Source organism: Chiloscyllium punctatum, chromosome 20 (assembly GCF_047496795.1).
Source record: "Chiloscyllium punctatum isolate Juve2018m chromosome 20, sChiPun1.3, whole genome shotgun sequence".
Taxonomy (NCBI): Eukaryota; Metazoa; Chordata; class Chondrichthyes; order Orectolobiformes; family Hemiscylliidae; genus Chiloscyllium; species Chiloscyllium punctatum.
In genome coordinates this window covers 51413503-51427765 of record NC_092758.1, presented here as the reverse complement: position 1 = coordinate 51427765, position 14263 = coordinate 51413503, and the positions used below count along the sequence as shown (strand labels likewise).

At 39.5% G+C, this 14263-nt stretch overlaps 1 protein-coding gene across 1 annotated transcript in view; it reads left to right on the top strand.

The window, feature by feature from the left end:
- The window catches only part of cdhr2 (cadherin related family member 2), a 132627-nt gene that overhangs the window by 59421 nt on the left and 58943 nt on the right, over positions 1–14263 (top strand). The window contains exons 14-17 of the mRNA XM_072590895.1: positions 1347–1511; positions 7755–7816; positions 9477–9723; positions 12493–12729. Coding sequence (XP_072446996.1) covers positions 1347–1511; positions 7755–7816; positions 9477–9723; positions 12493–12729 — 711 coding nt within the window. The remainder of the gene's footprint in view (positions 1–1346; positions 1512–7754; positions 7817–9476; positions 9724–12492; positions 12730–14263) is intronic.

Here is a 14263-nt window from a genome sequence, read left to right as displayed (position 1 = left end):
ACTCATTTAAATCTTTTTTTAATAACTTACTTGAAACTGAAATTTGCCAATCAATGTCAATTTCTCAAAAAATAAAACAGCAACCTGCACTTGCACTCTTCCCTCTCCATAAAGGAATGCTCCCAAAGTACTTCATCCATGGGGGTAAGCCAGGAATAGATTGAAAGGACATGCTGAACTTTCTCAGTGAAACATGCTTTGAAAGAATTGTTAATGGTAGAGAAAGAGAGATTGAGGAGTTCAAAAGAGTAGAATTGAGACAACTGGTAATGATTACAGTAATGTTGGGGCAAAAGAAATGGAGAGGCCAGAACTAGAGAAATCTGGTGAGGCTATGGACATGGAGGGAATTCCAAAATAAGATTTCCAAGACCATGGAAAAATTTTGTAGCCGAATTTGTTCAGCTGAGGTGTGCTTATCAGCAAATTAGCATTGGTCAGCAAGTACGGGATTGATGGGTGAAAAGAATTTTGTCTGGGATAAGATGTGGACAGCAGAACATTCGACAAATTCGAGTTCAGCAAGAATAGTGCCAGGCAGTCAAAAATGGACATGACAAGGGAGATGGAGCTGAGATAGAGCTAAAAATCAGCAATGTTTTGATGTTATAACTATGGAGTGATGAGTGGACATGAGTCATAAAGAATTATAGCACATGAAATATATGTTATCCACATGCTTCAGTTGCAAACCTTCGCAAGTCAACGTAGATGCAGCTTAACTACAATGTTCAAATAGAAGATGGTCCTGTGGTAATTCATTTTACTTCCTACTTCCTTATTTTCATTTACACCCCACATCCTGAACTTGCCAGTTACAGAACTGCTTTCTTTTAATCAGTCCTTCCTTATACTATGTGCCATAAATGACTAGTGCCTTGAAGTTGCCTCTTAAAGATCTCCATCCTCTCTTTTACTTTTCCAAATACTCTTCCAATCCAACCCCTTCAACCAATCTTTCAAATGCTCTTTGTAATACTGATAATAACACACTTCATAACACCTAATCTCTCTTTTCTTGGTGTATTGACCATTTTTGTTTCCTTTATGAAATGCCTGAGGACAAATAATTCAATGTTTAATGTTTTATCCAAGCTATTTCTATGATTATATTTTGGTATCAGCATGTCACAATTTATCAGTCTGGCATTGGAGCCCAAGGACAGTATAAAAGTAGAATAAAAATTTGAAATCAGAAAGCTAAAATAACACTGAAATGGTCACTAAATGAAATAAATGAAATTTAGCAACAAAATTATTTTGTATGGAATAATAATCAGCATTTTGGTTTACAATCTCATGAGCAGAATGATAATTAAATAATTTGTTTTAAAATTATTTGCTAGATTGTTGCAAACGATACAACCAACCCGACGAAATGTTGTTCCACAGCAACTATTACAATCAACATTGTTGACATTAATGATCACAGCCCAGAGTTCCCACACCAAACATATGTCCTGACTGTGAAAGAAAATGCAGACATTGGAACTGTAGTTGGAATTGTTACAGTAAGTTTTATTTTACTTTGGTTTAATCTCAACTGAAATATTTTTTTCTGAAGCTTTGAAATTATGTATTTATATGCAAGCTCAAACTAACATAATGAGAACTATTTTACTGGATAGGATAAGCATTAATGGGTTTCCAAGGGGACCATGGTAGCTCTTGAGAGGTAGTAGATGAGGAAGGGTCAGAACAGATGAGGCCAGCCAGAACAAAACAGCTTCTGTAGGGTGAGGAGGCTGAGGTGAGGTCAAATCAGAGACAGCTTCAGATTCATGGTGACTTACTGGCTTTTCCATGATCGGTCAATCAGGGGAGACCAGTTGTTACCAGTAGCGGTTGTACCTAAGGGTCAAGCTCACAGCTACCGGCAAAGAAGAAAGAAACTGAGGAAGAGGAGGTGGAGAGACCCTAAGGGGAGACAGAATCTTTGCTTCTGAGCAATGCTTTGCACCATCTAATTGAGAGAAACACTGCACCATCAGATTAATTTATGTTTTTGTCACATTTGAAAACTTCGGATCCATTAGGGAATTTATCATCTGTACTCAGTAATTGCAACTGTGTCCTCATGAAGATCACAATCCAATAGACAGATTCCAACACTATTCAATCACTGTTTATGAACATTCAAATCAAACTATTTGAATTTACCAAAATCAACAGCACTATTACACTTTCCAGACTGGTGTTTATGCTTAGTGGCCGTCTTATGTAATTTAGTGCTACTATGAAATACAATGGCAGATGCGGCAGCAGGTGAGGTGGGTGACTGCTGAGAATCTGAAGACAGCAGTTCAGATATTCTCTTGGGGAGTTCTTCAGAGGTTTGGAACTGTCATGGTTCAGTCTCTCATTGCATCGTCTCAGAAGAATGAGTCTTGAGTAGTTTTGGATGCCAAGCTGACAGATAACTGTCAGGATAATGGTGTATTGGTGGAAGAGGGAAACAGGAATTCTGCTATTTGGAGAGAGTCTACTTTGATCTGACTCAACCATTTCTACATTTCTAACTCAGGTCTTTTAGGTAGCCTGTGCAATGATCTGGGGGAGGGCAGGTCTGTGGGTATTCGAGACACTCTGCAAACCACATTCAGCTGAGGAACCCACAGCCACAATGGCAGCTATCTGCGCTTCCATTGCTGCACTTCATCACTCTGTGGAAGCTGAAATGACTATACTGGAATATGTGACTTGTGTTATCAGATGCTGTGTAATGTTAGACTCCAAAAGTTGCTGTCTGGAATTGACATGCCTCTCCACAATCAAGAGGGGATGTTCCAAGATATGTGTCAAGCCATTGAACATAGAACATAGAACATTTCAGTGCAGTACAGGCCCTTCAGCCCTCAATGCTGCGTCAACCTGTAAAACCAATCTGAAGCCCATCAACCTACACTATTTCATTCTCGTCCATATGCCCTTACTACTCTCTGAGTGAAGAAATCACCTCTGACATCTGTCCTATATCTATTACTCCTCAATTTAATGCTATGTCCACCTGTACTAGCCACCGCCATCTGAGGAAAAAGGCTCTCAGTGTCCAACCTATCTAATCCTCTGATTATCTCGTATGGCTCAATTAAGTCACCTCTCAACCTTCTTCTTTCTAACAAAAACAGCCTCATGCTCCTCAGCCTTTCCTCATAAGACCTTTCCTCTATATCTGGCAACATCCTAGTAAATCTCCTTTGAACCCTTTCAAAGCTTCCATATCCTTCCTATAATGCAGAGACCAGAAACGTACGCAATACTCTAAATGTGGCTGTACCAGAGTTTTGTACAGCTGCAACATGATCATATGGTTCCGAAACTCAATCTCTCTACCAATAAAAGCCGTGTGCCTTCTTAACAACCTTATCAACCTGGGCGGCAACTTTCAAGGATCTATGTACCTTGGCACTGTAATCTCTCTGATCATCTACACTACCAAGAATCTTACCATTAGCCCAATACTCTGTATTCCTGTTCCTCCTTCCAAAGTGAATCATCTCATACTTATCCACATTAAACTCCATTTGCCACCTCCCAGCCCAGCTCTGCAGCTTATTAAGGTCCCTCTGTAACTTACAGCATCCTTTGGCACTATCTACAACTCTACCGACCTTAGTGTCATCCACAAATTTACCCTTCTATGCCCTAACTTATAAAAATGACAAACAGCAGTGGACCCAAACTGATCCTTGCAGTACACCACTAATATTTCCCATCAACCACCACCCTCTGTCGTCCTTCAGCTCGCCAATTTCTGATCCAAACCGCTAAATCACCCTCAATCCCATGCCTCCATATTTTGTGCAATAGCCTACCATGGGGAAGCTTATCGAACGCCTTACTTAAATCCACATACACCACATCAACTGCTTTAACCTCATCCACCTGTTTGGTCACCTTCTCAAAGAACTCAATAAGGTTTGTGAGGCATGACCTGCCCTTCACAAAACCGTATTGACTATCCCTAATCAACATATCCCTTTCACGATGATTTAAAATCCTGTCTCTTATAACCCTTTCCAGTACTTTACCCACAGCCGAAGTAAGGCTCACTGGTCTATAATTACCTGAGTTGTCTCTACTCCCCTTCTTGAACAAGGGAATAACATGTGCTATCCTCTAGTCTTCTGGCACTATGCCCGTAACCAATGAACAAGATAAAGCTCAATGACAAATGCTCGGCAAACTCCTCCCTGGTTTCCCAGAGAATGCTGGGATAAATCCCATCTGACCCAGGTTACTTATCTATTTTTAATCTTTCCAGAATTGCTAGCATCTCCTCCTTGTGAACCTCAATCCCATCCGGTTGAGTAGCCTGTATCTCAGTATTGTCCTCGACAACATTGTCTTTTTTCTAGTGTGAGTACTGATGAAAAGTATTCATTTAACGCTTCCCCTATTCCTCTGACTCCATGCACAGCTTCCCACTACTATCCTTGATTGGTCCTCATCTTACTCTTGTCATTCTTTTATTCCTGATATACCGATAGAAAACCTTAGGTTTTTCTTTGATCCTATCCGCCAATGACTTCTCATGTCCCCTCCAAGCTCTTCTTAGCTCTCTCTTTTGGTCCTTCCTGGCTAACTTGTAACTCTCAAACGCTTTAGCTGAGCCATCACATCTCATCCTAACATAAGCCTTCTTCTTCCTCTTGACAAGAGATTCAACTTCCTTAGTGAACCACAGCTCCTGCGCTCAACAACTTCCTCCCTTCCTGACAGGTACATACTTACCAAGGATTTCCAGTAGCTGTTCCTTGAATAAGTTCCACATTTCAATTGTTCCCAACCTCTGCAGTTTCCTTCCCAATCCTATGCATCCTAAATTTTGCCTAATCACATTGTAATTGCCTTTCCTCCAGCTATAACTCTTGCCTTGCGGTACATACTTATCCTTTTCTAAAGTAAACATAACCGAATTGTAGTCACTGTCACCAAAGTACTCACCTACCTCCAAATCCAACACCTGGCTGGGTTCATTACTCAGAACCAAATCTAATGTGGCCTAGCCCCTTGTTGGCCTGTCTACATACTGATTCAGGAAACCATCCTCCACAGATTGGACAAAAACTGACCCATCTAAAGTATTCGAACTATAGTATTCCCAGTCAATATTTGGAAAGTTAAAATCCCCCATAACAACTACCCTGTCACTCTCGCTCCTATCAAGGATCATCTTTGCTGCTCTATCCTCTGCATCTCTGGAACTATTCGGAAGCCAGTAGAAAACTCCCAACAGGGTGACCTCTCCTTTCCTATATCTAACCTCAGCCCATGCTATCTCAGTAGACGAGTCCTCAAACATCCTTTCTGCAACTGTAATACTGCCCTTGACTAACAATGTCACACCTTTCCACCCCCTCCCCCCCACCCCTCTTCTTTTACCATTTTCTCTGTTCTTACTGAAACGTCTAAATCCTGGAACCTGCAACAACCATTCCTGCCCATGCTCTACCCATGTCACCGAAATGGCTGCAACGTCGAAATCCCAGGTACCAACCCAACCCAAGCTGAAAGTTCACCCACCTTATTTTGGATGCTTCTGGCACTGCAGTTGACATACTTCAGACCAACCTCTTGCTTCCTGGTGCCTTCTTGTGATCTTGAAACCTTATTTCTGACCTCACTTCTCTCAACTTCCTGTATACTCGAACGACAATTTAGGTTCCCATCCCACTGCTGAATTAGTTTAAACCACCCATTGCTGAGCAATGAGACATCAACAGAATGTATAATATGATGATATATAATGATTTAATAATGTCAGTGTCATAAAATTATGCAATGCGATCTTCAAGAGGCAGAAACTCTCTCTGAGTCTAAGAGAAGGTGTATATCTACTATTCTGTAAATAAAAAGTTTGAACAGAAACATCTTGGATTTAAGAAGCAATACTTGGGAGAATAAAACTAATTAAACTCCATGCACATAATAGAACGTTATGTACTACTTATTCTTGAAAATAAAAGAATGGTAAAAATATGCAAACATTTCTGACAGTTGTGTTTTGTGTCTGATATCTCAGTTGTTTGAAAAGCTGTGAAGTCAATTTGAAATTTGAGATTAATGGCTATGAAAGCTATACGGTGGAATGTCACAATTAAATGGTGGATCATCAAGGTTGTGATACTGGTGTTGGTTCAATTATTGGGATTAACATCTCTCCACTGCTGTAACTCCTTCAACAGGATCTCCTCTGAGAACTTGCAGTTTCTCTCCTTGGGCCCCACAGCCATCATGATAGGAGCCATCGTCTGCCAACCAGAGCACACCATGGGTGGAATTTAACAGGGCTACTGGGAGCAGAAAATGTGGTTAATGGGGGTCACTTAGGCAGGAACTGCAATATTAACTTCACAATGGTGGTTTGGGTTTAAAGAATTAATTTGTATGTATTTCAGCAGGAGATTAGCACATATTTGGTGACAGGAATGTCTATTCCCTTTATTTGCATGTCATTCACAGTTATTAACTCAAACCTTCTCCAAATTATGTCAACAATAAATCAAGAAATCCCTGGCACCTGATTTATGACTGGTTGAAGGGAGTGTCCGCCAGGTGAAGTGCTCTGTTTGGATCATAGATGAGTGGTTGACTTTATTGAACACTGAAGAAATGGGAGGGGAGCATGGGAAATCTTGATGGACGTGAGTGTTGGTAGCAGTGAGTGTGAATTGGAAGAGGATGATATAGAGTGAGGGACAGAACATGATTGAACTTGGGAGGTGTGTGGGATGTCAGTATGGGAACTGGGGAAGGTTGTCAGGAAGCGATGTAGAGTTATGGGAGGGTGAATAATGAGGCTAAAAGGTTTGGATCTATGAAGAGAGATGAAAACTTACCTTCCAGACAATAGCCTCCTAAATCAATTGTCCCAATATGAGCTTCTCTGCACGCCTTTGTGCTTATTGCGAGGGCTCATTCTCAGTCACCCAGAAGTACAATGCGATAACCTGATGGTGGATTGGGTTATTTCCTGTTCATCCCTACAGTGTGAAGACATGTGCCTCACATGGTTGCATCTAGCACTTTAAAATTAATATTAAATTCTATAAGCAGGGGCTGCTGATACGCAAGCAGAAATGACACACACTTCCACCACCGCGACCCCACCTCTCAGACTAAATTCCAACCCACACCTTCAGGTGGGGATGTCTGTCCTCAAAGATTGCTTCTGAGCAGCATTTCAGTATGAAATGTGTGCCTTTAAATCATGGGATTTCCCCAAAATCTGCCTTCTAACAGAGAGACATAAGGGGCTGTCTGCAGCATATTGTGAGCTTAAGTGTTTGATGCCCAGAAATGGAAACAAGAGTGGGAATTTTTAGATGCTGGCTTTCTAAAAGTTTTTATTTCCAGTCTCCTCTCTGAACCATTAATATCTCATCTCTTCAAAGTTCTTATTTTAAAAGATGCATCAGCATTACCAGTTGGGTTTCTACTTGATCACATTTGTATTTCTCTTTTTGTATCTCACAACACATTCATAACTACTTTTGCCCAAATACTTCCCTAAATATCTGTGGTTGGGCTAAATTAAATTGATCTTTTCAGCACACTGAATGGTTTGATCTTTCAGTTAATTTGTTGAGACAGTATACTTAGCAATGACTAATATTTCGTTCAGACTTAATCTGGATTAATCAAAATGTTCATTGATTTCTCTGTGGCAAAAACGTTTTGAAGAAACCATAACACAAAAAAAGTTGTTACTAATGTTATCATTATTATTTATTTTGAATCTCGTTCCATAGGCAACAGATCCCGACAGTGGACCCTTTGGTAAAATTACATACAGCCTGTTACCAAAGAGCATGTATGTATACATTAATCAATACTTTTGACTTGTTGTTTTGAATTAATAGCTTTTCTAACTGACCTTATTGTATTTTAATAAAATAAAGCCACCATAATCCTACTGGACCACAGGTTTGCTCTCTGATTAGAGAGAGACAACTGATCCTGGTGTTAACCATCCCTCAGCCAAGGGGGGAGATTGAGAATGAATGACCATTATGGTAACCTAAGCAAAGGTGGAAATTGGACCTGTGCTATGAGAGTACTTCTGCATGTAAACCAGTCACCCAGCCAGCTGAGCTAACCATCCCCTAGTATTTTCATAGAAGCAAGTCAGTTATCTAATCGTGATGCCATCTGGAGCATGAAAGCTGTTGGTAGTATGTGAACAAGGATAGAAACTAAGGGGTTGCTTTTAAATGTTTGGTTAAAAAAAATGAGCAGCGTACGAAGTTGGTATCAAACATGCTGCAGCTCATTTCTTGCCTGGAAGGAATAGTTAAAATAGAATATTAATATGCCTAATATTAACTTGCATTTCCAATTTTCTGAAAATGCACTGCAGGTCATTCACCATCATAAAGCGATAAGACACCATGTGATATTTTGAGTGTGTACCCTTCTAGAAAACACTGATAGACAATACATTCCTGAAATCATGAGTTTTTAAAAAAGATTTGAACAATGAATTAAAAACTGTGAACTCTCAAATTCATCCTAGAGTTTGTGTCAACCTGTATAGACAGTTTGGCATAAAGTTTCCATAGTTGAGCAACTTGATGCATCAATCATTTCAAATCATATCAATAAACAAGCCTACCAACCCAATAGAATTCTGAACTCCACAATATTTAACATCTTCAGCAGAGGAAGGAAATGCATTTGAGGGAAGTAAACACAAAAAACCTTGTGTGTAGATAAATGTCTTAACCTCTTCTTTTCCTTTGAAGAATTAGTCCCTCAGCCCAGCAGCTGAGGAGTGGAAATATGGGAAAGAATTCTAGTACTTTTTGAATTTTTTCATTTTAGTCAATCTTGCGTGATGACTCCTGACCGAGAGGGGCTGGAAGTGGAATGGAGATAGGCAGTTCTTCCATTCATTCTCCTTCCATGCCAATGTCATTTTTCAGGGTGGTGTGTAATGAGGGCAGGGTTTCTGGAAACCTCATAATGTACATACACTGCAGTGAGCTGTGTGTATGTTTGAAAGAAGCACAAATGTGTGCTGTTGAGAGTTGCACTGTCTGAAGTGCAGTCACTCCCAAAGTCACCAATGAAGGGCCATCAAAGTATGGCCTTGGGAAACCTTGGAGAGTCTGGCCTGTGAACTCAGCCTTCACTGTGGAGTGATAAGACATTATTGCAAAATGAAGGCAGGAGATTTGAAATGCTGTTTCTGAGATGGGTTTCCATTGCATTCATGCAAATGTCCTCACTACCTGGGATTTAGAATGTGTTTAAACCTGGGACAAAGTAAGTATTTGAAAGCTCTGCCTCCTGTACTTTCCAACATATAACATACCACTAAAATATTTATCATTTAGAAAATTCAAACATGAAATATTGAAGTAACAAAAATATGACAAGAACACTACTTAGAATTTTTAGTGTTTGCCTAGAGAACTTGTATGTGAATTCCAGAATGCTGCTTATTAATTTAATTGTTGTTTTAACTGAAGACAGGAATTTAAAGTTGACAACGAGACGGGCAAAATTACTGTTGAGAACAATACATTACTTGACAGAGAGAAACGTTCCATATATTATGCGACTGTTCAAGCAACAGATGGTGAGGGCCGTAAGGGTACAACATCGCTTGAAATTGTCTTAGAAGATGTAAATGATAACCGTCCAGTAATGTCAAGAGAGTCCTATACTGCATTCATCACTGAAAACCAAGGAAACGAATTAAACATTAAAATTGAAGTAGGTCAAAATCTAACATGTTTATAGTTCTTTTCTGTATTCCCTTTTTGTAAATTTTGTCTTGAAATTGAGTGAAGCTAGTTCTAGAGAACATTATATTATTATATTATAGAGAATAGGCATGGGTCTTTGCATCTGCACCATCAGGTTGCATGTTCATTCCAGTAATCTTTCTCCACAATCGGTTATTTCCTCAACCTCAAAAGAGAATTTTGTTATCTCGCAACCTTATTAGAATATGTCATATTTTATGTTTTCCATGAGAAGCAAGTTGAATTAAATTGTTACTTCAGCCACACATTTATACTGTTGTTATTCCAGCTGATGTTAGTCCTGGACAAGTCAGATTCCAGACTGAAATCTATCTTGATAAATTATGCTTTATTTTGCTTTAACAAGATGATGTCTTACTGAAAAGGAAGTACGTAAAGTTACATTAATTTTAACAATAAAACCAAAGTTCATTAAGCAAAGCAAAATACACTAGTTATTTACACATAATATGTCTTTCAATATGTTGAATCATCTCGGACTCCTTCAGTCTTCAGCCAATTTGACACATTTCAAATGCTATCATAAAACAGTTGGAGGCACTGGTTATGGGCCGTGACACTCCAGCCATAATACTGAAGACTTGTGCTCCAGAACTTGCCGCATCCTGACCCCAGTACATGTACAGCATTGGCATCTACCCAACAATGTAGAAAATTGTCCAATTATGTCATGTACATAAAAAGCAGGACAAATTTAGCCTGGCTAATCACTGCCCCATCAGTCTACTCTTGATCAACAAGAGGATGTCATCAACAGTGCTATCATGCAGCACTTGCTCAGCAATACCTGCCTAGTGACACCCAGTTTAGTTCAAACCTTGCCTTGGTTCAAACATGGACAAAAGTGCTGAATTCCAGAGGTGAGGTAAGAATGACAGCCCTTGACATCAAGGCTGCATTTGATTGAGTGTGACAGCAAGAAAACCTAACAAACCTGAATCAATGGGCATCAGTGGGCAAACCCTGTGCTGGTTGGAATCATACCTGCTTGTGATTTTTGGAGGTCAGTCATCTCAGTTCCAGGGCATCTCTGGGTAGTGTCCTGGGCCCAACCATCTTCAGCAGCTTCATCAATAGCCTTACCTCCATCATAAGGTTAGAAGCAGGGATGTTTGCTGATGATTGCACAATGTTCAGCACTATTCATGATTCCTCAGATACTGAAGCAGTCCATATCTAAATGCAGGTTTTGACTGACAAGTGGCAAGCAACTTTTGTGTGGCACAATTGCCAAACAATGATCATCTCTGACAAGAGAGAATCTAATTCAATGGAATTACTATCACTGAAGGCCTCACTATCAACATCCTGGGGGTTACAATTGACCATAAACTGATTTGGACCTAATTATATAAATACAGTGGCTCCAAGAGTAGTTCAGAGGCTAGGATTATTGCAGCAAGTAACTCTTCTCCTGACACAACTCAGGAGTATGTTGAAATGCCCCCCCCACTTGCCTGGATGGCTGCAGCTCCAACATCCCCAAGAATCTTGACACCATTTGACTGGCACCACACCCACAAACATCCACTGTCTCTATCACCGATGCTCAGTAGCAGTAGTGTGCACTACAGAAATTCATCAAGGCTCCTTAGAGCCAGCACATTCCAAACCCATAATTCCTCTCAGGAAGGATCAGGGCAGCTTTTATATAGAAACTCCACAGCCTACAATTTCCCCTCCAAGCCACACAGTATCCTGATTTGGAAATATATAATTTGGAATTATAAAATTTCTTCAGTGTCACTAGCTCATAATTTTGATACTCTCTGCTTAACTGCTCTGTGATTCTACCTACATCAAATTGACTGCAGCCGTTCAAGAAGGCAGTTAATCACCACCTCCTCTGGGGCAACTAAGATGGGCAATGAATGCTGGCCAAATCAGTGTGTGAGAAAGGAAGCTCACTCACTTCAATAATTTCAGTCCGAGACAAGATCTGAATCAGTAGTGTCATTTATTTCGCTCTTGCAAGAGGGATGTGGTGTCTACTGTGTTCAAAGGCAGTCACACACACACACTGAATTCAACTAGTACACAATATTTATGTAATTTGTTTCCCTTCTCTCCTCCCATTGCTCCTCCCCTGTTTACATCTCCTACTTCTCTAAGACTGGCACCCATTACTCTTGTTTATCTCTTGCCTTATCCGGTGTTGTCTGTGACAAAATGCTTATTTCTGGCCTCACAAGGCCGTTTGACCACCAGCCTCTGTGGTCCATTGTTAGGTATATCCTCCTTCATTACCATCTGTTTCTCTTACTTGTTATGACCTTATGACCTCATGACTTCTTGATTGTGGTTTGTTCTTGTTTTTGCAAAAGCTGGAAATAGATGCTTATAACTACTGTTTGTATAGGCATATTTAGCTTAACCCCTCCCCTCACAACATCTTATCTATTTGTCTGTAACATCTACCATTGTTTGCAGGCACATTTCATTCTTGTGTGCACAGTTTAGCTAATACAAAAACAATTACATATTTCGTTCACATAGTTTTCATTCCTGTTGACTCAGCTCTTGGCTGAAACAATTATACACTGGTGTGAGTTCATTTACCTTGAATAAGTAATTATGATTGCAGAAGTAACACTACTTTACCTATATCCCACAAGTGGCACCCATATCTCATGAATGAATAAATAAAAAAATTAAAGAGATTAAAAAAGAAAGATCATCTTATAAATTTGTTTTGAATTTCTTTTGTTTTGTAAAGGCTTTTGACAATGATGAGGTCAACACCAATAACAGTGAGATTCGCTATGCAATAGTTGCTGGTGACGACCAACAAAATTTTACCATTGATCCGATCTCAGGTGATCTCCGTTCAATTGGTCCCATAGATCGAGAGGCCATGAAATCTTCAGATGGAAAAATTATTCTAATTGTGAAAGCTTATGATTTAGGAGTTCCTTCTCTTTCAACAACTGTCAATGTTACTATCCATGTAGAGGTAAGCATTTGAACTTCTTAAAACTTTGGATATTTGGTTGTGTTTTCAGAAATAACCAGGTAAAACACACATGTATCTGCTGTATTTAGGTGCCCAAAATCAAATTCACAATGATTCCTTCTGTTGTTATCAATTTCAAAATGACTCTCATTCCTTCATTCCTTGAAATGACTCCTTAAAAAAAACACTTGTTTATTCTTGAAAAGCTTTGAACAATTAACTCTTATCATGTAATACTAAGTTTCAGAGCATTGCTCAAGAGAATTTAACTCTTAATTTGTGAAGTTTGCTCAGAATTTTGGCATTAATTTAATACTTTTTGTACTACTGCTAGGTTTGAGAAATCATTTTCTATTCTCTATCTACAAGAAGCTGAGAATATGCTTGGCTAGTTGTTTGTTACATACATGGAGAGAGATGGTAACTTTTATAGGCAGTTTTAAGTTCCCACTGACCAATAGATAAAATTGAATGGTAAGGTTCCAAGTTTTAAGTCTTTTACTGGAACAAGTTAAAGTCAACATTGACTAAATATTATGTCATAGGCAACGAATACTCTAAACTACAGGTTATTTATAGCTTGACGTGAACGATGACCCGCATTGCATACATACTTTGCTCTTTGTTAAAAAAATCCCAAAGTCTCTCAGCTTTAATTCCTTCGATCCATTTTTCTCAGTTGTGGTATCCTATTTCCATCAACAATCCTGTCCCTTGGTCTTCTGTGTATTCCTAAACTGTCATGTAGAAACAAGGCTCACTCTAAAATATAGCAAAGTAAGAAGAAAAATTGACTTTTCAGTCCCTTAAGCCTCCTCTGACATTCTAGATCATAGCTGATCATCCATCTCAAAACCAATTCTCCGGGCAGTGAGGTGATCCTTCCCCGCAGCCCGCCTTCATACTTAGCAGCCTCTGTGGCTGCCTCTGAAATCTTCTCTGAGGTGACTGGCCTGACCCCTATTTACACACTTCCCCTCACCCTCAGAATCAAAGTTTACAGCTTGCTCCCAGCTGGGGAACAAAAATCAGGCAAATGTCCTTAAGCCAACAAGAGGAGCTGTTGTCTTTGATTGAGCAATGAGCCAGATTTAGTTACCAGACCAATATTTTCTGGCATAACCATTTGCATGTAAATATAGGAGCAGTTAATTGGGAGCAAGCTTACGTTATTCGACTCCTCGAGCCAGCTTTGCTATTCAGCAAGATCATATCTGATCCGATTGTGCTCTTGCCTCCATATTCCTGCCTACTGCTGGTAACCTTTATGTAATAGCAGTCAGAATCGGAGTGAATTTAACATCATATTTGAAAGGAAGAAAAAAGATTTAAGTTAACCCAATGTCAATGGGAGACAAGGTATGGACATACAGTTGTTCTGCTATAATGTGGTAATTCCATTCTCGAGCAACACCGTGTTATAAGAAAATCGTGTAATAGCAGCACCATTTAAACTAATGGGGCTAGAATTGCATTATAACGAAAATGCGCTTTAAAACGTGGTTCTTCAGAACCAGGGTCCCCAATTCATCAA